Source organism: Nesoenas mayeri, assembly GCF_963082525.1.
Source record: "Nesoenas mayeri genome assembly, chromosome: 7".
Classification (NCBI taxonomy): domain Eukaryota; kingdom Metazoa; phylum Chordata; class Aves; order Columbiformes; family Columbidae; genus Nesoenas; species Nesoenas mayeri.
This window is the reverse complement of record NC_137551.1, coordinates 14,528,333-14,555,493: the sequence shown is the minus strand read 5'-3', so window position 1 is coordinate 14,555,493 and position 27,161 is coordinate 14,528,333. Positions and strand designations below refer to the sequence as shown.

The 27,161-nt window shown below is 40.5% G+C and overlaps 1 protein-coding gene across 1 annotated transcript; it reads right to left on the bottom strand.

The window, feature by feature from the left end:
- Positions 1-14,787: 14,787 nt before the first annotated feature.
- GHITM (growth hormone inducible transmembrane protein) lies at positions 14,788-26,336 on the bottom strand. Its single transcript, XM_080348205.1, has 9 exons — positions 26,189-26,336; positions 24,484-24,643; positions 22,647-22,746; positions 21,299-21,410; positions 19,898-20,039; positions 18,761-18,869; positions 17,589-17,777; positions 16,838-17,009; positions 14,788-16,006 (listed from the first exon to the last, which is right to left on the bottom strand). Exons 2-9 carry the CDS (start codon positions 24,610-24,612, stop codon positions 15,919-15,921), a joined length of 1,041 nt encoding a protein of 346 aa, XP_080204331.1. The 5' UTR covers positions 24,613-24,643; positions 26,189-26,336; the 3' UTR covers positions 14,788-15,918.
- Positions 26,337-27,161: the final 825 nt, after the last annotated feature.

Sequence of the window (27,161 nt, the reverse complement as noted above, 5' to 3'; positions counted from 1 at the left end):
TTTTGTATTTCAGGTTTTGGATTTGGCTTGTTTCTTGCACCGGATCAGCTTATTTCCAAATCAAGTCACCCTTTTATCTCCCAATTTTAGCCCCAAAAGCTTATTTCTATGTTCCTACACAGCAATAGCCACATACTGGTTGAAACAGTCTTTTCTCTTCCTGAAGCATTGTTTTCTTTGACAGGGGAGAAGACTGTTTTAAACTGGTGACAGTATATGTTTTTATAAAAAGAAAAATTAAATAGTGCAAACTCTGGTTAAAAGGTGTGATCACAGAAAGGGTAATTATGTGTAACACAAACCAACCAAGGAGGGTTTGTTGTGGGCTGCTCCCAGCTCCAGTTTCAGCGTGAAATGTTGCAGCTCATGCGGGGCAGACACTGACCCCCACCTCAGCTGCAAAATCCCAGTATTGCCACCCAAAATCCCAGGAAGCGTTCACTTCCATCCAGATGACCCTGTAATTCCCAGGCGGGACCTGGACAGGCTGGAGAGTTGGGCGGGGAATAACCTGATGAAATCTAACAAGGGAAAGTGTAGAGTCCTGCATCTGGGCAGGAACAACCCCAGGTTCCAGTATAGGTTGGGAAATTACGTATTAGAGAGCAGTGTAGGGGAAAGGGACCTGGGGGTCCTGGTGGACAGCAGGATGACCATGAGCCAGCACTGTGCCCTTGTGGCCAGGAAGGCCAATGGTATCCTGGTGTGTATTAGAAGGGGGGTGGTTAGTAGGTCGAGAGAGGTCCTCCTTCCCCTCTACTCTGCCCTGGTGAGACCCCATCTGGAGTATTGTGTCCAGTTCTGGGCCCCTCAGTTCAAGAAGGACAGGGAGGGTCCAGCGTATGGCAACAAAGATGATTAAGGGAGTGGAGCACCTCCCTTATGAAGAAAGGCTGAGGGAGCAGGGGCTCTTTAGTTTGGAAAAGAGGAGACTGAGGGGTGACCTTATTAATGCTTATAAATATATAAAGGGTGAGTGCCACGAGGATGGAGTCAGGCTCTTCTCGGTGGCAAACAATGACAGGACAAGGGGTAATGGGATCAAGCTGGAACACAAGAGGTTCCACTTAAATTTGAGAAGAAACTTCTTCTCCGTGAGGGTGACAGACACTGGAACAGGCTGCCCAGGGGGGTTGTGGAGTCTCCTTCTCTGGAGACATTCAAAACCCGCCTGGACATGTTCTTGTGCGACCTCACCTGAGCGTTCCTGCTCCAGCAGGGGGATTGGACTAGATGATCTTTTGAGGTCCCTTCCAATCCCAAACATACTGTGATACTTTGATGTGGTAGTTACCCCTTAAGTCCTGTACTACCTGACAGCAAAGTTGAGGAGGAGAGAGGGCATGAGAAAGAAAATGAGATTTTAGATAGAACATGTTACTTTACAAACCATTTTCATTCTTCCACTTATTAAGTCAATTTCATTAGTTAAATAGAAGAAAAGCAGGCTGGATGGTAATTCAGTGTCAGCAAAGCTGCTAAAAAACACAGGGAGGAAAGGTCCAGGCAGGTACATTGCTAAAGGTTTAGCACAGCATTCAACCCTTGCAATCATCTCCTCACTGGTGACTAAAAAGTACAGAAACAAGAGAGTTGTCCGCTGGTTTTATAACATCTTTTCCTTCAAAATATCCAGTGAGAGATTTTGAGTAGTAGCAATCTCACTGCATATACCAAATATCTGCAGGGAACAGGTAAACATTATCTTTTTCAAGGGAAAAAAACCCAAAAAACAAACGAACAAAATCCCCAAAACATCAACAACAACTAAAAAAACAGACAAAAATGAACCTAAACTGAGCATGTAAAACAGAGCTGGGAAATTTAATGGGCTAGCAGGCCTGCTTGCTGAGGTTTGCAGAAGATCTGAAATGTTGATAATGCTCACAAGAAGAGAGGAAGGAGGGTCATTCTTCTGCAACATTCAATCAGGCTGCCCTAATAGTGGTAGCATTCAAGTAACTATGTATCTCAATTAGTGGCTACAGTATTTTATCTCCATTACACTTTCAGAGAAAGTTCTAGGCAAGCTCATGTATGCACGATGCCACGCCACACCATAGGACAATTATAATTGCAAATGAAGTCTATATATAAGAAGTTGACAGCGATTCTCAGTATAGCTCCAATAATTAAGAAAGTAAAATTATATATGCCTAATTCCACAGAACTCAACCCACTGCATTTTAAATTTTGAATCAAGTATCACTTAAATCTTGAAGTCTTTAATTGATCTGTGGATTTAAGGCTGTGAAAATCTAGAAAATTAAAGTGGTTTATGATGTGTTACTACATATGCTGCTAGTTAGATTAATTCTACTTTTTTTTTAATAGACAAAAACTGTACATTAAACAAGATGGAAAGATATTTTTACAAAAGCTGTATTGCTTTGCTTTTCCTGAAGGAAAAAGAAAGGAAAGGTCTTGCTTTACTGACAACTCAATTTTGTGACTTTGCATAACCATGTATAGGTTGCAACCATGTGAACAGTGTTTTAATGATAACCCAGAACAACAAAGCCGGTTTGTAATGAAAAGACATAGTCTCCCTAACAATAAATGGTTAAAGCTCTCATGCAAAAAAAATCTTGTTACCTATTCTGACTGTTTTAAAGCTTTTTACTTTCAAACATAATTTTAATTTCACTGATTTTAACACAGCTATTTCTGAAACTCACATTCAAGGTCTTCTCACACTTCTCTGTTAACACAAAAGTACCACCTCTCCAGTCCTGCCTGGAAGAACGGCTCTGTTGATATCAGGATATCTTTGTTGATAACAAAAAAATGAAACAGGAAAACCACATCACTGAATGCATCTCAGCTCTGCCTCTTAAAATGCCAGCTGCCTCACTCAACTGCCTTTCTTCCTTAAGCATAAAGGTGAAGTAGAAACAAAACCAGTCTCATAAAAGGCACATATTAACTCAAATCTACTGAGACTTTATACCTGTCCTGGTTTTAGATGGGATAATTTTCTTCATAGTAGCTAGTATGGGGCTGTGTTTTGGATTTGTGCTGGAAACAGTGCTGATAACACAGGGACTCTGCCACTGCTGAGCAGAGCTTGCACAGAGCCAAGGCCTCTTCTGCTCCTGACCCCACCAGTGAGTGGGCTGGGGGTGCACAAGAGGCTGGGAGGGGACACAGCTGGGACAGCTGACCCCAACTGACCAAAGGGATATTCCACACCATATGACATCAAGCTCTGCTTATAAAGCTGGCGAAAGTTAGAAGGAAGGGGGGGACATTCAGAGTGATGGTGTTTGTCTTCTCAAGTGCCATTACATGCGATGGAGCCCGGCTTTCCTGGAGATGGCTGGACACCTGCCTGCCCATGGGAAGTGGTGAATGAACGCCTTGGTTTGCTTTCATGCATGGCTTTTGCATTACTTAAAATGTCTTTATCTCAAACCACACGTTTTCTCGCTTTTACCCCATTGATTCTCTCCTCCATCCCACCCAGGGGAAGTAAGTGGCTCTGTGGGGCTTAGTTGCCAGCTGAGGTTAAACCATGACAATACCCAAAGAATTTTTCATGTCTTTTTAGCACTGAATAGAACCATCACCCTCTCTTCCAGTGTACACAACAAGAAATAGAAAATAAACATGGAAGGAAAAGTAACCAGGTAAGATGGGAGATGAGTTGCATAAGAGAACCTCTCATCACAATGGCTACTGACATTTCCAGCTATGCTTGTTTAATTAAACTGGAAACGTGTCGGAATGTTAAATGCACTACATCTGCTTCCAATATCTACTGGAACAAAGAAACATTTTTCTTCAGAAATATTTATGATGGAATATTGGCAACAAGAGTATTTACAAATACTTGGTTTTCTAAATATGGATAACTGCATTTTAATTTTACCATCCACTCCCAGCAAGAAAGCAGAATGTGCTACTTGGATGCCCAATTTTTGTTTTCTGCTTGAAGGAGGCAGGCTGCTACTTGGTCTCCTCTGTGACAACAATCCAAGCCTTCCAGCTACTGTGATGGGAAATGAGGCAAACCTGTACTTATCACTGCACACCCAAATACCCCACAGAGGGGAAACAAAGCAGGTGGTAGGAAGCTCTGCTGTCTGCCCAGGGAAACAGTTTTAAATGGTTTACGCTTCTGCCTTTCAGCCTGCACTTGTATTTCTGAGTTTAGAGAAGCCAAACCAACCATTTTCTTAAAAGCTATTTTGCCAAAAAGAGCACAAAGGATTTTGCCAGATGCGTCTTAAGTTATTGTCTGCAAACCTCCAAGTCTGCTTGCTGCCAAGGGAGACTGCCGCCTTCTCCACAGCTTTGATTGAGCAAACAGGATGATAGTACCTGCAAAATGTTTTCAGCTCTCAGACCAGAGAGGATCAGTGATTGTTAGTTGAGTGTATGGCAGAACAGTAAATTTCACTATTTGCTATTCTCCAATGTGTACAGCATCTGCAGCCTAGATACTTTCATTTGTTCTGCTGAAGACACATCACCTTCTGTAAGAGAAACTATCCTTAGTCTTATGTTATTTGATTCTTGATTTTATTTCAGATAATCTTCTCATAAACTTTATTATTGCTGGCTGCCTGTGTCCCCCACTCAGCACGTCTCTGCCAGTAACTACACTCATTTGTGTTACCTTTTTAAGTATCTCCTCACCTGGTGTTTGTAGTCACCTCCAGTTTCTGCCCTTGAGTCCGTTCTCTTTTGATACTTTCTTCCCTTCTGCCACTCCCATGCCTTTTTCTCCTTCCATCATCCAGTTCTGCCTCAGTCTCCTTTTTCCTTTATTATGATCTGGTAATAGTGAACAATAGTTTTTGTTGCAAGTGTTTAAACTGACTGGTGGTTTGTGTTTCGCTGTAGTTCTCTGTGTGTGTGTTTTTTCCCCTCAAGGCACAAGTCTGTTTGTTTGTTTTTATTTCATTGGGGTTTTTTTTCAGAAATATTTTGACTTTTCAATGAAACACAAGCATATGAAAACCTAAGTGTTCATTTTTTTGAACCAGTCTCAAATTATATACATACTTAGACTGTACCACCATTCCTCACAGGAGAGAAAGTTCAGGCATAAATTTTCCCACTCCTCATGTGGGCTAAATTGTCCAGTCAGGATAATCTCTCACAATATGTTGTGGCTACAAACCTGCAGAAGCATACACTAGGCTGAAACAAGTTATCTTGGGGTCTTAGAAGAAGTCAGAGCTCTCCCCTGAGAGTCAGGCAGGTTCGTCTGAGCAGCACCAGGCTCCCCAGCGAGGAGCAGCTGCTGCGGGCCATGGCTGGGAAGGCTGTGCTCTCCCTGGCCGCAGCAGCCCTCTGGCTTTCACAGCGCGCCTGCCGCACCGAGCTGTAGCCATGCCAATTCTCAGCAACCGCCTTCCCGAAACCCATAAATTCTAAGACAGACTGCTTCCCTGTCCCTTCCCTTTTCTTGTACAAACAAGCCTTGTGTTCTGTGTATATATACACCAACAAATACATCCACATACTTCCGAGCGACATAACTAATTACGGCTAGAATGCCAGAAGTGCCTCAAGTTAACATGGGTTTTGGTTTATTTGCCATTTCTTCCCCCTCCCAACTTGGTACCTACTCAGGTGTTTGTTAAAATCTCCTGCTTTTAAAGGGGACTTTTAACATAACAAATATACTAAGGAACATTACAGCTATGACAAAAGTTGAGCCTGTAATTAAATTAGGACCTCACAAAACTGGAACTACAATGGACTGCAGTAGGTCCCCATGCACTATGGAAGACATTAATTTGAAGTGCTTCAAATAATCAATTTTAAATTATGATTTTAAAAAGCAGGTTTTAATATCCAGTCTTAATCTTGTTTCACATTTCACACATTCATTATTTCCCTAAGGAAAGGTTCAAAGTTGGTTGATATAATCATAATTGTTCACATCAATTTTTACAAAATACAGCCCTTTGCCTACAAGGCACTACTAGTTTTTGCATACATGAAGGAGGTACAAACACTTCACATTCACAGAGCTAAGTACATGCTTATTCTGCTTTCAACATTCATAATTTTAAAACACTAGATTCACCTACTAGAGAATTGAGTAGGTTTTTAATTTGTGATTTTTGCAAGGCTCCGCTCACTTAACTCCTGCCTATACAGCTGGCAGTCTCCTCGTTTCCCTGGCATTCAGGAATTCCTTGCTGTTGTGGTAGGATGAGTTATTCTTTGCTGTCACCAGCTCTGCCTTGCCTTTCTCCTTCCCTTGCTCAGATCCCACGCAGGTGTTGGTTACCCCTTACCTAGGGCAGGATAAACGTCTGCCTTTACCATAAAGGCTGATTTTTCTTCCTTCCAATATTCATCCCTGCTGCTCCTTTGTAAGTCACTGACCAGCAGTAGCAGGAGGGTTCCTGACTCTGTGTCAGAGCTCTCCCTCAGGCCCTTGGCTACCTGGCTTTGTTTCCACAGGGCACACACTCAGTTGGCCAAACACGTTCTGCCCAGTCCAGTCACTGCTCTTCTTGAGAGCACGTTCAGCTCCTTCCTCACGCCTGCTCATTTTCCATTTCCTTCCTTTTCAGCACTGCAGCCAGTGCTTCTGTGTCGTTACTTATATGTATATAAAAAGGACAACTGATACACCTAATTATGACCCATAAAACTCTGTGGGACTTTTTGCAGGTCCAGGCATGACTCAATGATACATAAACAGAATTTGCCTACAAATTCCCCACCTTTTACAGGAATTCATTATTTTGTTATGTGTGCTGAAGAACATTAAAGACCGGGCATATGTTTATCCTGCAATTAAATGAAAATCTGATCCTAAATATTGACTACAGCTGATGTTTCCAATAGTTTCCATGATGTTTTCAGTAATTCTACTTCAAATCATGACCTAAATAAGCAGCTGCATATTTTTTCATAATTTACTTCAACATTTTTTAACAAGCATATAGATGGGTTATTTCCCAAGAAAGTGTTCTTCACGGTCAGCTTGTATAAGGCCAGACCTGACTCATACACATTTTTTCAGTTTGCACAGCAGAATGCAAAATGAAATTTAGATCTCATCTTATGAAGACACTTAACATAATTATGTTGGCAATTTTTATCCAACTTACCCCACCTCTAACACTGCTGGAAGCTGTGAGATAATATGCACTGGCCTTCATGAAACCTATATAATAGCACACCTATAAAACAATAACACTTGGCAAGCCCAGTGCCTTTATACAGCTTGAACTGATCTCCAACACCAAGATGATTCCTCCCTATTTCTGCTGATGTTAAAGAGCAGGACAACTTTTTTTTTAAACACTTTGATATTTAAAAAAAATTTGATAAGGTAGCTTATTTTTTTCTTTGAGAAATGATCTTCGGTTTATAGCAAACTTAGAATTTAGAAATGGTTGCCAGAAGTTCATTTCAATTTTGAAGTTGATTCATTTGGAAAAGAAAAAAAAAAAGCATTTAAATAACCCTTTCATGTAGTATTTATGCTAAGAATTGGATTTTTATTTCAACATCCAACCACCTCAGTGACCTTTCGTCATCATAATGAAGTGGAAACAGGCTCTTACAACACAGAAAACAGTGCATCAATCTGTGGCAACTCTTAATGTGAACGGCTGTTCAGACCTGTCATCTGGCACTGCTGCTACAATGGCAAGAAACCTGCTGGCACTAGGCTCTGAGATCAGTCACTGACCCAGCAGTTGCCCACCGCCCTTTCACCAACAACAGCCTCTGAACACGAGTGTAACACAGAACTGACACACGCTAAAAACACAAATGTCTCATTCACACATGTCCCAGAGTGGTGACTTCTAGATCTAACAACCTCTCCTTGCCAGTCATGAATGGGAATAGATTCAGAAAGTCACGTTATCTTTGTTAATTCCTTCAGTTGGTTCTGACACTGTTTGGTCTGCTCTTGCAGACACTATCATTAGGCTTCTGAACAATTCTTTAGCATTACTTTAAGGCATTTATCTTTACTAACTTGTACACAGGAACTTTAACTGAAAGATAGGGGGTGGGGATTTTTGTGTATGTGTGAATGAACAATCTTATTTAAAAAAGTAAATATTTAACTTCCATGAGGAATACTAGTTATACATTTTTATAAGTTGCACAGTGGTCTAGGTATCTACCAAAGTACTGGACTTCTTGCTAGATGCTAACTCGCCACCACTGCAATGGTGAGATAGCAGAGGCGCGATCATTTCCTTGTCTGAAGGTAATGGCTTTTGAGTTATAGGTCTTAATTTACTGTCTGCAAGCCTAAAATCATTGCACCATCCCACCTAGACTGGATGGTTTGCATCTACCATTACTACCAATCCACCTCATTCCTGCCTAAGCAATGGCCTGTCCAGAGATAAAGATCACTTTTTGCTCCTGCAGTAGAGTACACATCCTCATCCATCGCCATCCTTTCTAAGAAAAAGGATGCCACAAAAAAACCAACCAACCAAAAAAAACACCCAAAAACCAAAAAACAAACCCAAACAATGACAAAAGCCCAACACCAAAAAGAAACCCCACAACCCCCCCACCCCAAAACCAACCACAAGCTGCAAAACCAAACAAAAACAACTGCATTTCTTAAAACAATAGATCCCTTCAGGATTTCCAAAGATCTTGTAAGAGTAACTTATCAGATTCCTCCTCCCACCCTAGACAATATAAGGAAACAAAATTCCAGATATGTTTGCAAATTCCATTTGAGACACAAGGGAATGAGAAGATATACAAGCTGAGTTGAAACGCACAAAGTTCACTCTCCTACCATTTATGTCTCTTATGAAGACTGATTCAGACAAAACTTGGGATCTCAATAAAAGCTTTGGCAGAGTTCTCTTATCTCATCAAATTTCTAGCTAAAAGTAAAACCATTGTAGATGAAGTATGTATTTTTTCTTCCACTCCTTCCTAGTCACATAATTACAATTGAGGTGACCATAAATGCTTCGGGGACGTTGCATTGAAATGGTGCCCACTGAACCAGCTCATGCAAGCTGATAAAAGTAGTGACACTAAATCAAATGATGAAATATTCTCCTCAGGCAAATGTCTCTCTGTAGAAGCTGACAGGATGAAGTTGAAACACATACCACTATAGAAATGGAGACAGCCTTAGCCTCTAAATGGTTTAGTGCAAGTTCTGGACTTCATATGGTCAACTTATTTTGGTTGTTAACACCAGCATATCCACAATGTACAGAAGAACCAGGAAGAGGCCACCATGGCCAAGTAACAGCATTTATACCCACTCAGAAGGACAAACTCCTTCTACTATCCCTCAAACCACCTCCTGTCAGATCAGTAGAGACAGGGTTTATCTATGTTTTTACGAAAGAGATTGATATGCAGATCAATGACAAAATCTTTCCAGAAGCCCTAGAGGCTGACAGCTGCACAGTGTTTTCTGCTTTGGAGGCTTGCCAGCTGAATAACTTATCTATTCAGGAAAATCAAGAGCAAGATGCCTGCCCAGACATTTGTCATTGTACCACTTAAAATTTCCTCATACTGAGTTTTCTGGAACTGAGCATTGGGCAACCAGACTACTTGTTTTGTACAAAAGACCCCATAGTGTCTTGTATTATTCTTCTTTCATGTTTCTGAAAGAAGGAAAAAGCAAAGAAGTGCCTTCTCAAACAGCGGCTGAGAGTGAAAGACGAACCTTTGAGAGTCATGGTAAATGGCAAGAGGGATAAGCCCTCCTTTTCAGGTGCCTGTGTTTTTCCCCACTCTGGGGGGAAAAACTGACATTCAGTGGGAGCAGATCTGCTTCCATAACGAGGAGGTTACACAGCTCCTCTCATCACCCTGTCATGGAGGTGTGAGCTCTGGCAGATTTGCTGTCAAAATCAGTTTCCTAAACCACATCTTGCTTGAACTAGAGGACTGGACTACCATAAGAAGAAAATGTTTCCCTCATGCATCACACACTTAGCACTGCATCTAAAACACATGTTTTTGGATAGAAGTGCTGCCTCATTTCGGTATGCTGTTCAGAAGCTGACGGCTACCAGAAAAACTGTCCGTCATCACATCTAAGATCTTGAAATACTACAGAGAGAACATAAATCACAAAGGAAGCCAGGGGGGAAGGCGATACATCTGTTATTCCATCTTTCCCAAATTGTCTGTAGGAAGAAAGTTAAAACCAAGCAAAATAAATACAGCTACCAGCCCAACCTTACTAGTGCAAGGCTATCCAGAACAGCAGAGTGAACAAAAGAGTGAACACAAAGCTTAGAGACTACAAACACTACACACTGGACTCCCAGGAACATCAGCTGGCTGCTCTGCAGAGCACAAACTGAGGAATGGCAGGACACTTGCTGGAAAAGCTTTGTCAATGACGTTTTAAAGCCTGCTCCAGGACACCCTAAGTGATTAGCAACTCACCATAAACTGCCAGGAGACCAATAACCTTGGACTTGCTTTCCAATCTGGTCTTTGCTAGTTACTATTCCCCAGGTGCTGTCCTTACTGTGTGTAATATACTGAGCACAACTACAACCTGCAGATTCTACACCACATACCCTTCCTCTTTGAAAATGGATTCCAGCACATGCTCCCAGAGAATGATGTTCGTTAACTTTGTATCCTGAATGTTTTTAATGCTCTCTGCCTTCTCACAGCTCAAAAATTAGTTTCATTTATCTCTAAGTTTAACCAGACCATTTACTCCAACTGTTTTATTCTCCTTATGGCACAAGCAGCTGCTTCTACCTGGTTAGAAAAAAAAATCTCATACACAAAATGCAGACTCTTTTTAGAATAGCACAAGCTTTTAACAAAATACTAATGAATCTTACAAAACATTAGCATACTGCCTCCAGAAATAATGACTCAATGAAAACTGCAGTTTTAAGATTGTGTTATTTCTTTTTGAAGTAAAAGGACACTCTGCAGCATGCCTTAATGTAATGGTAAAGAACAAACTACTTTTTTCAAATTTTTGAGACACTCTTTGTGGCTTCTGAACATAAAGTATTAGCAATGGGAATCTAAGGACGCATCCCTTATTTCCCTTGACGATTCAGAAATACCTCTGCACTCCATTTCTTTCCCAGCCCCCAACTCACCTTAGCAAACACTAAAAGCCTCTTCCAGCTGCAAAGATGTAACACAACATTTGCTGCTCCTTTCATAAAATTAATGCCTTAAAGAAGATCACTGTACAGATGCCTCAAACTTCCAGCTGACAGACTGAATCACAGGTTAGCAGGTTGTACAGTAATCTGTGTTTTCATTCCATCTCGTCTCCCAAATGCTCCCGGACACACTTCTGTCTTACAATTTTATATATTCTTTGACCTTATTTGTTAATTACTTTTTCTTCTTCTGGGTGAGTCTGGAAATGACCCTGGTTCATTGCTTCTAGTCTTCCATTTCCAGTTTGCTTATTTTCTGCCTTCCCACTTCTCCCACTGTATCTCAGGTGGCGTTTACAATGAACTTCAGCTAATTCCCTGAACCACAGGTGGAACCTGAGGAGGAAGGTGCTCCTAGCTTTTTAATTCCTGTGTTTCCTCAAAAAGACTGGACCAAGAGAACTGTCATATTCAAATACAAAGCCTCTTGTTGTCAACAACTGTGACCACTTTAGAATGAACCAGTTCATTGCATGCTGAAGCAACACTGTTGGTCAAGAAACCAGTTTCTGGCATAGTGAGTGCTATTTGTAGTTACTTTTGCTTTCTCTGAGACTTGCACATAGTAAGACGTAGACATTAACACCTCATGAATACAGTTAACTTTCCATTTAGCTATAGCTTTATGCAGCATGACTGTAGATTAGGGTAGCAGCAAACCATCATTGAAACTTAAAGAACATTTTAAAAACAAGTACCAAGGCCTCATAGTTGTCCTAAAGCTGTATATTTTATTTTCAGGGAATGCTGTGTAATTTTATTGATCGGTATCTCTGTATTTGTCACTTTCAGTTGGCTTTTTTTTGGTGCAGCTCTTTCTCTCCATTAAACACTCTCTACAACAGAAAGTACTATTCCTACCCAACACCCACATCTGGCCTGCTGCCCAGTGAGATGCCACCAACACACACACTCCAGTATGAAAGGGCACACAGGCAAAAATCAACAGCATTGCTCCAGAAGCAATTCTTGCTGCCTTGGACTATCTGACTAACCTAGAAACACGGCACACAACTTTGTCCACCTTTATTGGTATGAGCTACCAATGTGACTGGATCCACTGCAGCCACCAAACCATAGATTCTCAATTTTACTGTCTGTAAAATGAAAACCAGAAAACCTTTTATGCCTCATCCCCACTTTCCTTCCTTGTAATTCACAGATGCAACTGCAGTCCAAGAGAGTAAAGTATTTTTGACAGAGTTGCTTCAGCTAACTGATGAAACAGACCCTCAAGTGCCAGTACTGTGTAATCACTAAACAGACTTGTACATCTCAAGCCTAAAAAAGGCCATTACTTGAACATCCAGCACAACCTCACGCATAACTTCTACCAAAACATTGCTCCCGGTAACCACTGCACTACAGCATGGCATGCAAAATCGACTTGAAGACTTCAAGAGAACCACAAGCCCCAGTAACCTGTGGCAAGTTTTGAAGTTTTCTCTCTTGCACTGTGTTCCTCGGTTCTACCTTATTTCATAATGATTTTAATACAGTCCTGTTTCTTGCTAATAAAACCTATGATTCCTTTTTTTTTTTCCCCCCTGCTGTACTTACACAAATATGTAATTCTCCTGTATTTGTTGCCAGTTAAGCTGTTACCTAAGCTGCGTCTCACTAAACAATACTAAAATTTTTAACTCTCACTTGAAAACGAGAAAACTGTGTTTTCTTTAAATACAAGTTAATGTACTAGAAAGAAGAAACCATGCAAATATCTGATCTTGTTTTTGTGACTGATTTACTCTCCCCATAAAACGTAGAAGTAGCTATTTAAAAACACTCAGCAAAATTCTGTAATAATTGTCTCTACCAGAAACCAGTAAGGGAACAGACTTATGTATAACCCTCTTCAACCTGGTTCAACAGTAAATCAAAAGCCTCTAACCTCCCCTACTCCATCTCATGACTTCATAAACAACTGTCAAAACCATGGCGAGTAAGAGCTCCCTTAGAGATGGCAAAATCATAGAATCATTTTTGTTGGAAAAGACCTTTAAGATAATTGGGTCCAACCATTAATACTGCCAAGTCCATCTCTAAACCACGTCCCAAAGAACCTCACCCATCCATCTTTTAAACTCCTCCAGGGATGGTGACTCAACCACTTCCCTGGGCAGCCTGTTCCAATGCCTGACAACCCTTTTCATTAAGAATTTTTTCAAGTCAACAAAACAAAGAAAGAACACTCCTTATTCAAAGTGGAGGGGGGAAGGTGGTTTACTCCTCACTTAGTTCTGGATTTCTGTGAGTTTAAACCCACTTAACAATTATTTTGCCCTCCTAGTTTACAGAAGCATATGAAACAGGACATTAAGAATTAGAGGGTCTAACCACAATGTTAATCAGCTTTTAGACATCTGAAATTTAGGATACAAAGCATTAGACTTCCTTCTGAAAGTATTTAGTGTTTAGTAGACAAAAACTTGCTTATTGTAACACCATCTTAGTAAGTTCTATTAATAAAACCAAACAATTTCTTAGTTCTAGGAAGTTTTCGCATTCTCTGTTGGCATTCCAAGAGTAGCCTGACAGCCGGCACAAGGTCTGAGATGCTCTCCCTGAAAAAATGGGCACCTGTTCTTGTGCCTATCCAATTATCACAGTTAAGATTTTTTCACCCCTCCCCAAATTAAAGCTGTCTCAATTAAGACTTCAAATGTAAAGGAACAACTCATAACCTTGTTCTTCTCTTTTTGGAGACATAGCACCAAGAGAGTATTTTCCTACTGATGCAAGCTCACCCACAAGAGTCAAGCCACGTATTTCAGAAAGACTGAGCACAAATGAATGCTCATGCTTCCTCGGGCATTATTTGGCCTATTTTTGTCTTAAAGGGTTATCAGACTATCCTGTTGGTCTCACTTTCCATGCAAAGATCTCCCTTAAGTAAGGTGTTGTGTTATACAATTTACTGTTTCAAACAATCCAGGATCCTCCTCCTCTTGGTTCAGAGTCAGCCTCTAGAAATTTGTCCTTAGAATCCACATGAGTTTTACCTGAGGTTTTTTTTTTTAATTATTATTACAGGCACAAATACTAGAATTTTGTTGTAAGACAGCTCCCTGTAGATTTCAGAATTTGAGAACAAGCACACTGCTATGTTCAGCTACAGCAACAGTATATAGAAATTGATTAACCATGAAATTGCTTAAAAAGATAAACACTCTGAACAGGCTACATACACTTGACAGGAACCAGAGTTTTCTTCCTCTTAAGTACTACAGAATTTCTTTCAGCTGTAATAGTGCCAGGAACTAGATTGTGCTGTATAATCTCTGGGCACAATAAGGTTCTCCACAATTCACTGTTTCTTCCCTGTGATTGAAGAGATTAAAAATACTAAAGTATGTGATAGACATAGAAGGCAGCACTGGCTGCAGTCAGTAGCCAACAGGTTACACTAACAGCACCACTTACCTGAAGCAAGTGTAGATCAGTATCTTCCACCTGGGAGACCTCCCCGAAAAGATGATAGTCAGTGAAACTAGAAAACACCTTAGTAGATTTTCTTTTTTTGAACAGAGTATACACTCTCTTACAAAAGAAGTTGTAGCCAAAAAAATACTTAAGAGTACTCTTCACGAAGTTATTAGTGCAAAGGTACTAAAATATTTCTATTAACACAGGGAAAGTGAGAGTAGTCAACTCATGAGGCTAGAATTTTATTGTTCCGTAAGTCAATACATATACGTATTTACTAGAAATTGAAAGTCTGAGTTGTTGACATTAGCTCAAAACTTTCTTGTGCCCAAGAAGTCACCTTTTATTTCAACACATAGCAATAGAATTTGGTAAGTTTCTTAACGTTAAATCAATTTCAAGGATAGGGAACATTTCTTTAAGACCAAGCTAAACATACTAATTTGGAGAAAAGTTGGAAACAGACTAAAATATACAACAGTGTGATAAACCTATTATAACTGGGTTTACAGTAGGCCATCAATTGCCTCTTTCTGTGCTAACTGTACACACTTAGAAGAAATGAGCACTAGGAGCTCTTCTGAAGGATGGGGCTTTGCCTGCAATATTGAAATTTAGTGACTGGAATAAAGACACATCCCTATTGCTATTCCACAATCTGATAAACATAGTATCAAAAGAACCACAATATTATATGCAGTCAACATTAAAGCTAGGAGTTTTCAGGTGTGCTCCAGAGACTGAAGTTCATACTGGACAAATGCTGCATAGCTTTCTCATCCTGTTTCCTTCATGTTTTTTGGTCACCTCACCTGTCAAATCAAATGCGTTTCTGACAATTGCTTAAACCTCTTTGAAATTTCTGTCAGGGTAGAAGTCACTATTGCATTTAGTGCCATATCCCATTTGTTCAGTTCTTCTTAATGCGTCACTAAAATATCATTTATGCAATCTTAACTGAAAACTGAGGCATTTGAAAAGCATTTCATGAAGTGGCTTCTGTTCCTACCTGCATATGGGATACCAGTTCAGATATTACTCCCTTTACTATGCAGTAACAGTAAAAAAGAGTTGAATTGTTGTCAAATCCATGAAAAAGCAGATAGTGTATCTTACTGATATATTAAAAATAATTTACTTTCACAAAATAATGTACAATTAGAAGCAGTTCACACTATTTTAAATGCAGAGCTGTAAAGTGTTTGAGGAAAAACTATTAAGTCTGAATCACAGTGCACTGAAACAATATGCTGAAATGCTCTAAACTTCTGACTTGCAGCAAAACTGCTTGTAACAATAGATTTTTATTTAGTATGTGCAGTAGGTAGGCTGTCAGACAGCTGCAAAGAGGAGTCATGGTTTACTTTCTCCTGCCACCTCCACCACCTGCAAGCATGGTGGCCACCCGAATGAAGATGTTCAGTGTATCTGTGTAGATACCCATGCACCTAGGAAACACGAAATCAAAGTTAGTATTGTTGAACAGAAACAGTTATCATTTGGCATTTTACACCACTCTACTTCATATCCAAAAGCCTTCATGAAGCATCTATAACAAAACCCAACTATGACTGCCCTCAGTGTCAAAAAAAACCCTGTATTTTTGTTCTACCATCCCAGGAACTATTCACAGAAGCCTTAACAGACAGTACACTGTTCTCACACAGTAGCCCCCCTGATTTTATGCTACACTTTTATGTGTTTATCTTCAAGAATTTTGAAGAAGGTCAGTATTATTCTATTTTAAGAAACCAGAATCAAGGAGGTAAACAAATCACCTAAGATCAGACAGACATTTACCAGGAAGTTACTTGTTAGTCAGACCTGGTCCTTACTGAGAGTCAATTAATCCTTCCTTCCCCATCTATCATACTGTTGAAGCTTTTTTATTATTAACAAAGACTAGTGAATATTAAGTGACTGTGAAAGAGTTAACATCTTTTGTCTTGGCTGATATTGCCTGATATTTTCAGAAAGCAGCAATAAATTCTCTTAGCAATGTTTTAGGAAACAAAGATATGATTTAGAAAGTACTGCCGGAGGCATGTGATACCACACATTCAATCTCCTTTCTCTCATTTCAGGCAGATGCCTTCAGTTTTAACTCCACTAGCTATTTCCGCTTTGTATTTTTAAACCCTGTGATTCTTCACATTTAACAGCAATATGCTTTAGAACACTAAACAAAAGGTCTGGCCGCTTTAAAAGCATACTTCAATATAGCTTGAAGCAAATTCTTACATAGACACTGAGATTAGCTGTATTAACACAACACTTACGCATTGATTGGATCATATTTTGTTATCCCATAATACGGAATAGTTTCTGCACGCTTGATAACATGCTGCGTATCGTAGAGCAGGAACATGCCAAAGAGCACTAATCCACCATAAACTGCTACCGAATACAAGCCAGCACCAAAAGCAGAAGTAGGGGGCAAGAACATGGATCCTGGAGAAGAACGTAAAATGTTAAAGAAAGTTACTATGTGTATCTGCTACTCTGAGTTGGGTCAAGCTTCAGTTACTAGAGCATACATTTTTCAATGAGTACTCAATTCATGGGGCATTATGGATACCAAGAGCTTTAATATACCAGCTGAAGATCTCACATACACAACCTGATCCACTAATTCTGAACACCCTAGAGAATCACGTGTACTTTTCTTCATGTGAAAGTACTTCTGCTCCTAGGACTACAACAATGCCTAGAAACTCAAACACATAAGGGAGAAGAACAGTGGATCAGAAACTATGATCATGTTTACTGTCTTCCCCAGTCACTGACTGTAGCTAAAAATACAAGTCACCATTATCAGCCATTTATCAGATCAACACTTGCCAGAACTCTAACTTATGTTTGTTTGGAAGAACGAATTTAACAGAGTATTTTCTACTGTGCTAGAGTTGAAAGGGCTATTTAGGGCAAATCTTAACTGGACAGACTAGTCTGTAACTAAATGTGAGCTGAATCTTAGCTCCTTAAGTTTGTAACCTACTTTTATCTGACAGTATTGAAACAAAATTTTACCAATTGAAGAGGCAAGAACAAAGCCTAAGCCGATTCCAAGTGGTCCTCCCATGTTGAGAAATTTTTCACTTGGAGCACACATGGCCACAGTTGAAAGCCCTCCGACGATTCCGGCTGTGTACCAGGCAGCTCTGATCAGCAAAGGACCACCCAAGAAGGCTAGAGGGGCCACCACTGCACCCATGACACCTAGCCAAAGGAAAACAAAACATCACCTGTAAGATTTAGAACAGTTCTAGCAAAAACAACACCTACCAAAACAATTTGATTTTCCAGTCAGATAAAATGCTCAAACGAATCCACTTATATGAGAAAACACCAACGCACTTGATCACGTGTCTATCTAGAAGGGAGCCCAGTAAACTGGTAACCTTAAGTTCAATGACCTGCTTTTATCTATTAATAGCTCTGGAGACTTCTTCAGGGAGTTGGTCTTTGAAAGAAAGCTTAATACCAGTCAACATATCGTTCTGTTCAAAACAGAACTGGTAGGAGATGCAGGACAGATTTCTGTCACAATAAGTAATTAGACAAGTAAGACAGACTTTTTCTAAAGTGTTGTATGAAACCTCTATTTAATCAGTTAATGTCATATTAGGTTACTTAATAATAATCATTAAAATAAACACAATTTCTTCTTGGTAGAAATGCTAGCTCTGGAGAGGCAAATACGATTCCAGTGCCTAACATCCATGTGTCTTTCCTGAACCATAAATTACTTCTCGCAAAACAGTTTTGAAAAATGATTGCCATTGTTACTTGAAGTAGGTATCATTAGTGAAAAAATAATCTGTCCTTGCAGCTTTCGTACCTGATGGGAACATGTAGGTAAGAAGCTGCAGTTTAATACTAAAAATCTCATTTTTCTAGTCAGCAAATGCTTTTCTATCCTGTAAAACTAAATAACACTAAGTGTAGACAACAGCGCTTACAGAGGCTCTAGTGCCAGAAGGCAGTTATGAAACCAAATATTACCACTGTGCTAAGGACACTTAAAAAAACAAAAACAAAACCAAATCTTTCTGACATTCAGGAGTTCTCATTGGTCTCTGAAAAATCTTAACTCTCCTATAGCAATATATAAAAGAAAAAACCTTAAAGTTTTGTTGAAGTAAAAAATCCAGTCACACTGAAGCACAAACATCTCTAAAATGAACACTGAAATCACATACCTGAATGCATCATCCAAGCCACATGTTTAGCTACTGGACTGTCTTCATAGGGTATGGACCTGACCAACATTCCAGCACCAATCATAGCTGCAAATGTTGCACCTATTGCCTGTAAAAACAGCATTACAGACCTCAAGTCGGTGTTAGGACATACAGTCTCTGTTCTGACCTCCTAGTCTAAAAATCAATAGTGTAATTCTGAAAACAGCAACCTAGTTCCTAATTGAAGCATGTGTCAATTTTACTCCCGTAAGGTTACAGTCAAATCTTTGCAGATCCCACGTTCCTGTTTTATTCAGTCTTCTAGGAATCTAAGTTTGGTGGTAAGAGGGCAACAATCTCTTGGCTGTGTAAGGTAAGAGAAGGAAAACATACGGTTCCATCCCTTACTGTAATCCTCATTAGCCTGAAACATTATTATTTTTTTTCTTGTACATTTCTCTATCCAAAGTCAATGCTCATTTCACATACTTTTGCCACCAATGATTTTTAAACCTCACTGCCTCCTCTTAGTGATGATTCCAATCAGAATCCTTCAGCAGCTAGCAAACTGGTCAGAAACATACAACTTTGGTTGATCACCAACAATATATCATTAATCTCTATAAAATAATGTACTGCTAGCATTTACCTATTACTGTTCCACTACAGTTAACACACTGAATATATACTAAGCAGACACATTGTATTAACAGTATCATTTCAACTTTGGCAAACAGGAGATAGCTTTCAAGGAGCTATACAGAAGAGCACATGGAGGAGTAAGAATGCATAGGGACCTCAGTTTCCATTTTCAGAAAGCTACAGAAAATAGTATAATTAGCCTTGGCTATTTATAACAGGTTCTTTCTTGCATATGCTTGGTATGGGTATCACAGCACCTTGCTGCTCATGTTATTTGCCTTTGACAAACTCAAAGTACAGAAGCTGTATGTGAGCATGTAATTAGATGCATCAAATCTTACATCACAAAATATCATTAAAATACTGAAGTTGTCTTTATAGGTAAGGACACTAACGTGAGTGAAGATTTACATTATTTTCATCAAGTTGTTTATGGTTCACATTTTTTATATCATCCATGGCATTTGGAGTCATTTCTCAGCAAACATTTTTATTTTTATAACATAAGCTTACCAGCCAGGAGCCTTTTGTCATGAGGCTCATGAGTGCCGGGGATCTGCTTACTGCTACAGCAGACAGTGCTGTCAAGCCAATGCTTCCCGCAAAGTACATGTAAGTAGAGTGAATTCTGTCTTTCACATACTGCGGCCAGATACTGAAAAATAAGCAGTCATTCATAGCAGCGCAATTAACAGTATCAGAATGAAGACCAAGTATGAACACAATCAAGCTGTTAAATACATTCATAGCTGTGGATATAAGGGAGATTTCGTAACAGTGGTGTGGTCTAGCAAGTTCTGCCATGAGTTTACCTTACAACAGGAGGCTGAACTTTTAGATCTTTCCAACCTCATGCTGGTGTAATATAACATAACTCTCTAGAAACATTACAAATAATGCTAATTATAGCTCAATTCCAAGGAGAAAGAATACATGGGAAATAGAGTAATAAATGCTTTTTAACTATGGAAAAATAGAGAATAGCGTATATATAACAACTCATTTAAGAAAAAAATGTAGAAAATGTGTACTGGGTACTAAGTAGCCTGCTTAAGCAGCTCACAAATTGCTGAGTCACAGTGCACCTGATTATCTGACATCACAAGACACATCATTTTGAGAGCTCTAACAATAGCAACAGAATTAGATGTGAATGAGGAGGTCTGCAATATGATTTGATCATACTACAGACAGGAAACTCTCTCTGCTAACACCAAGCTTAAACATAGTACACAAATTTTCTCCCATTTTATTGTTTTGACCCACTACTTTAAGGCTTGTGGAAAAAAAAAAAAAAAAAAATCACAGCTTTTCATTAAAGCAAAATGTCTCCAATGTGCTTCTCCCAAGTACATGTTTATGGCTAACTACCTTTTAAGTGTCAGTAACTATATGGTTTTGCCATCACAGTCAGGCTTTTGTTGGCCAAAAAGAAATACACTGAAGTTTTATGCAATATATATTTATTAGAGCAGGGCTTATGCTAAGATAAGCAGTGCATTCAAAGGAGACTTTACTTACAACATGCTGTATTAAAATTTAATGAACAGTCTGAGAGGAACACCAGACAAAGTAGTCTTAACAATATGATTTACACAAGACTACCCTTCATAAATTATCTCTGACACATCTCTTAAGACATATTTATATACTCCTCACAAATAAATTTCAAATTCAGCAACAGAAAGAAACTCACTTAAGTCAACACCCATTTAAGCTTAGGTAATTTAAATTTTGCTTTCAGTTATACACTTTAAACCCCTGCAGACAGAGATGAGGGCCTTCTCTTCAGAGCTTAGAAAACATAAGCTGTGTGTACACTGGGTAATATGAGCTAAAGAAGAGATGGATATAAAGAAGAGGGACATTCGCTTAACATACTCTTTACTTAAAACAGTAAGCCATCTTACTTACACAGCTCTTTCAATAGCTCCAATCTCACTGGACATGCCCATTCCATAGTAACAGAGGGCCCCCAGGCCAACAGCAGCCCCTCCGGCAACAATAAATTTCCCCAGGCGATCAGCTGTATAGAGAAAAAAAAAATCCACACTCTCAGTAATGTTTTTTCTCAGCTAGTTAATAGTGAGTTTTGTTGTATCTGTTAGGTTTCTTTCTTAAAACTTCACTTAACTTCAAGTCACTGCATTACCAGTTCTCAACGAGCTACACACGAAAAGCTCTAGATGCAGCCTACCAACGCAATATAGCTTCAGAAAGCAGAGTAAGAAGAAATGAGCTAGTAACATGCCAGGCTCATTGACCTTCATTACAGTGACAGGAATTGCATCACAAAACCAGTTAACAGGTTCTCCAACAGAACAGTTTACCTGTCACCTGAGTATGTCACTTCACTATCCAACTTGCTATAAAAAGTAAAAAAAACTAGGCATTGTGTCCTTTCCTGTCATTCACCTGCCCCTAATGCTTGCTCCTTCAAGAGCTCTTTGGCAGCAAGTAGATCCAAATCAGTTTAAAAAAGGGATTTCCAAAGTTCACGGGCAACAATATATGATCTACCATCAGTTTCTTACTGTCCAATTTTTAGACATACTGCCTATGGGACACATATCAGATTACTGCTACAAACATAGATCATAAAATATTGTTATAACTGAAGTACGAGCAGCTCAGACCAAATACCTTCATTTGTGCAACTCTCTTTAAGGCTACACTTTCTCCCAACATGTTATAGCCAGGGCACCATGTAGCCAATCTACACATACCTCCTTTGTCAGTTCAATGCTATTACAGGACATTTACAATCTGTTCTGCTGAACACTCATCTCAAACAAACCCCTTTATAATGCACTGAAATTACCACACTAAGGTACTAGTAAGCATCCTAGCATACTACTAAGGCAATGCCTGACGTAACTGTAGCACCAGAGACTTTTTTCCAAACTGTAGAAAAATCCTTACTTTAAACAGTATACAAAGTAGACGTAGCAAAACAAGCACTGGCATATTTTATAAAATCTGCAACTAAATCTCCATTAAGAGACAGTTGGTTTTGACGTAATAGTTCTCAGCTTAAGGCAGAGACAACAATAAATTTTGGTATACTGTGATGCATTTGCAGCTTTAAACTTCACAAGGAAAGACAAACAGAGAAACTGTCTCCAGTTGCTTGAGGGAGACTCCAAAGCAAACTTACATATGAAACAATATTCTCAGTCTCTTTAATGCTTTGAAGGAAATAGACTCCTTTAAGGAATAGAAGCATCAAAGATTCTCAGTATTTAAAACATAGCTACTCTACCTTTAAGTGCAGTTTCTGCGGATGGCTCAAATGCTGCTTCTTTCATTTCCTGGCCAATTTTTCCACGTCTTAAACCCGTTCTTACTCTGGTGGCATAACACTGTTAGATTCAAAAATAACAGAAGAAAGATTTAATGAAATAGAAAACATTTCTTATCAATTTATTTGCTATGTTTAAAATGGCTACATAGCCTCTTATTAATCTGTGCTTCCCCCCCAAAGACATGAAGCAACTGTGCTCAAGGAAAACAACTAAACATTAAAGTTTAGGAGTCTTTGTGAATAACATACACACATTCTAGAAGTATAGAACCAATACAGTGAATTTCAGAAGCTGAAGTTTCGAGTTATGCTAAAAAGCAAACATTTACATTTCTTCTACTCTTGTCCCACTGTACTAAACAAGGCAATGAGTTTTCTTTTTAATGTAAAAACATATAATATTCTTTACTTTTTTTTAATTTATATGTAAGAAAAGGATTTAGTCTTCCATGTAAAAACACTCCTTACATAAACACTTCCATATTAAAAAAAAAATACTCTTACCCAATATTTATATTTTACAGACACAAGAATTAGAAAGGCAGTATAAATTCTGTTTACACATCTGGCCTTGATTTCAAGAAGAAACCTCGAATGAAGGCCTACAAACTTAGGATTTTTAAGGCTGAAAAGCTCCAAACAAAGAGAGCATGGTGCTCAAAGTCCTAGTAAGCTACAAGAACAACAAAAATAAACTTAAATATAAGTTGAGAAACAACTTTTGAAGTTTACTTACCATTCTTCACAGAAATTTCTAAATTATTATACAGGCACCTAAGCAACTAAGGGCTTGCTCAAAGCTCTAAGATTGTTTTAACACTAAAACCTGAAATCCACAAGTGTTGCTACAATCAGTAATTAGAGCAATAACATTCAGGAAGTTTACCAAAGTATTTTGATTCTGTTGTGTTTTGCATCTAACAACATCTGACCTAAAGGTGTAATTATGTAGTATTCCTCACAGAAGAAAAAACAAACAAACAAAACCCAGAAAACACAAACAAAAAACCCCAAACAAACCCCACCCCCTGCAACAAAACAAACAAGAAACAAATGAAAAAAAACCCTAACACACAAGAAAACCCCCAACACACCTGCAAAGTTAGGATGCTTAAAACAGTTTTCTATGCTTAAGAGAAAAAAACACAAAGGAGGTGAAGAATTTGCTATTGGCACTTTCATCCAGATTATAACAGAAGAACAATGCCTCCTAACAGCTGAGCTACCTGGGCAGAAAGCAGGTCTGAAACTTCTTATCTTAAATAAGAATAAAGAGTGTCTTAGGACAATGATAGTCCAGGTTCTAAAACTGCTGGTAAGACCCATGACAGCCCACCAAAGTTCAGGAATTGCTCTAACCTGGGCTAAAGCTTTAAACACATATTGGGACTAAAGACGTTAAAAAGAAAGTTCAAACTTTACTATAATATTCAAGATTCTTCCTTAGAAACGGGGATCTAGGAGGAGGTCAGGCAAGAATTTCTGCTTCTTCTGCCTTACATAGCAAGCCTTGTCCATCGTCAACTACCTCCCTTTAATTCTTTCTCCCCTCCCCCCAATAATTTCAACAGAAAAATAGTTATTAGAACACAAGATACTACTTCAATTGTTCTTAAAAGCCCTGTACTTCTAATTGAATAGTATTTTTTTCTCCAGCAAATTAGAGCAGGTACCTCGAAAAAGCAGAATTCTCACGATCATTCAAAACAAGTACTTCATGCAAAGTGACTCTTCTGGCCAAACACTCAACCCTTCAAAACATCAGCAGTCACAACCTTCACGAGAATTACCTTACCTGGCTAGGCTGCCACAGCCTGTATGCCTTTATACTGGAGTTCCTCAAAGCTGGGGAAGCCTGAGTAATGGTGGGGCGGATAGTCTGGCATGATACTGCCCTCAGGCACACCAGCCTTGCAGCCAGCATGGTTGCTTAGATAATTTAATACACTGTGTTCCTGTAAGTACATTAGAAAATACACTTTACTATTTCACTATGTAGTTTTCAGACAAAATACACTTATACTACTTATTCCCAACTATGATGCACTGTATAGTAGAAGTGGTATTATCACTACAATACTGTAACAACAGCTAGAGCCTCTTAAACATACAGTTTAACCTTGTTCTATTGATACTTGTCTCCTATTTCCATCAGTATCTTACCTCACAAGGTACCTACCTGAAAACAGGACATACCACCTTTTATACACATGAATTACATCAAGACCCTTCACGCACTTATGTTTGAGTTACTTCAGCAACTAACTTCCATTATGAGAAACAATTTACATAAACTTATACTAAGTATAAATCCAATTAGGTAAATAGCATAATATATATAGCAGCAAATGTTTTAGAAATGCATTTTTGTGTTTGCTTGCTTGCTTGTTGTGTTTTTAAGTTATTATTTGAAGAACTAATTAGCTTCATGAACACAACACTCAGTCAAGGTCACATCCCAGAATACAAGTTCAGATCATCTTGTGTGGTTTTGACCAGAGAATATCAACGTGACTCATGGGTGAATCACCAGCAAAAGCAGACCCTAGCCTGTGTATCCTACTGGTACCACAAACAATGCACATGCTGCACATAAAAACACCAAAGTCCTTATAGTTACACATACCTTAATTACAGTTGTATATAACCTCTAATACTACAAGACAACCCAGCTACCAGTACACTTTTTCAGCTGTTTATAGATTACATATACAGTGTCCAATACAAGAGCATTCTAAATAAAGGTAACTTTAAGTATACATTAGAAATGAGCACCCACAATACGGGGTACTTAGTATTAGCTACAGAGAAGAGAAAATAATCTTGCTATGAGAAAAATCCATTTTGCTTTGAAGCTCAGTTAGGAACTCCCGCATTTTATAACTGGAAATACTTTCAGTCACACATCCTGTTTCCACCACTAAATCCCACTCTTCCACTGACATGATACAGCTTGCAGGAACTTACAACGACAACTTTAAGATTTTTTTATTTTTTTTTTAACTAATATTTGAAGCAAGACAACTTCAAGCATCAGATTAAGAACAAGGACGAACGACAGCAGTGTTAAAAACAAAACAAAAAGCCATCAAGATCCCAGCATGACAACCGGCAGATACGGCAGTAAGGACACACTGACAATTCACTGCTGCACCGAAGCACGAGAAGCCCGTTCCAGCGCGGGCAGGGCGCGGCCTGCGCCCACCTCAGGTCTGGGCCGCGCCGCGAGCCCTCATTCGCTCTCGGCCCAGGCCTGAACCCTATTCCTGAACCCTATTCCTGAACCCTATTCCTGAACCCTATTCCTGAACCCTATTCCTGAACCCTATTCCTGAACCCTATTCCTGAACCCTATTCCTGAACCCTATTCCTGAACCCTATTCCTGAACCCTATTCCTGAACCCTATTCCTGAACCCTATTCCTGAACCCTATTCCTGCTCCCACCGGGCCCGCCGCTGCGCCCCAGTGACGCCCCACAACCCCACCCGCCGCCCCGCACCTGCGTGGCCGCTCCTGGGCCGACCCGCCTGACAGACCTCCCGGGCACTGCGCACGCCAAGCCGGAAATACACCTGAGGAACAGAAGTGACGTCAGGCAGCGCCGCGCGCCCTCGGTGACTGGCTCGCTTCCCCCACGTGACCCCAGAGCATGCAGGCCCATTGGCTCGGGGAGGCGGAGTGAGGTGACGCGCTGCAGCCTGTGGGAGGGGCGTGGAGCCATCTTTGAGGAGGGTGAGGAAGCTTCTGGAAGCCCGGTCTGGCAGGGCGCTGCCTGACGCAGCTCTTCGTGCCACAAGCCGTAAATCAGGCGCTGCCCGCAGTGCCGCTGCCGCTCCCGCCGGGAGGCAGAGGGAAGCCGTCCGCTGCGCGAGGCGAACCGCGCTGGTCAGCGGCCATTTCAGCTGCCGCCATGGAGCCCCGCGGCGCCATTTCGAGTGGGGGCGCCGGCGGGCGCTGGGGCCGGCCAGGGGTCGCACAGCCCGGGCCCCGCCGGCAGGGGCGAGCTGCAGATGGCAGCGCGTTGGCCTGGCCTCCGCAGATAACGGCCCCGAAGCCCCGGCAGAGCTGAGCCACAGCGCCCTCCGCGCACGGAGACGTGCCCGGCTGCGGTCGCCTTGCCGGGGGCGGCCGGGCCGAGCTGGGTGCGGGGCCCGCGAGGCGGCTGCTGCCGCTTGCCAGCAGGTGGCACGAGCTGGGTGACAGTACCCGCGCGAGGCCTCCAAAGTCACCTTCACCTCACGGAGCGCAGCCGCCCGTCTTGTGCTCTGCGGTGTCCCCCCCCCCCGTTTTGTCAGCAGCTGCTTTGCTGAGGCGGAGTTGGCCCTGGCAGCGAGCAGAGGCTCGGCTGGGAGCAGGGTCCGGCAGCGAGGGCACTCAAGGGGGCTGCAGGGGCTGCGGTGACAGTGGCTGGACCACGGCAGCCCCCCCCTCCCCCCCCCCAGTAGTGGCTGAAGGTGTGATGGACAGCTGCC

What these genes read in the sequence shown, in the direction of transcription:
- GHITM (XM_080348205.1), bottom strand. Translation starts at nt 24,612, where the DNA reads ATGCTGGCTGCAAGGCTGGTGTGCCTGAGGGCAGTATCATGCCAGACT. An exon ending in GGCTGTGGCAGCCTAGCCAG is followed by an intron (nt 22,747 to 24,483) that starts GTAAGGTAATTC and finishes TGAATCTAACAG; the next exon opens with TGTTATGCCACCAGAGTAAG. An exon ending in GGAGCTATTGAAAGAGCTGT is followed by an intron (nt 20,040 to 21,298) that starts GTAAGTAAGATG and finishes CTTATTTTTCAG; the next exon opens with TATCTGGCCGCAGTATGTGA.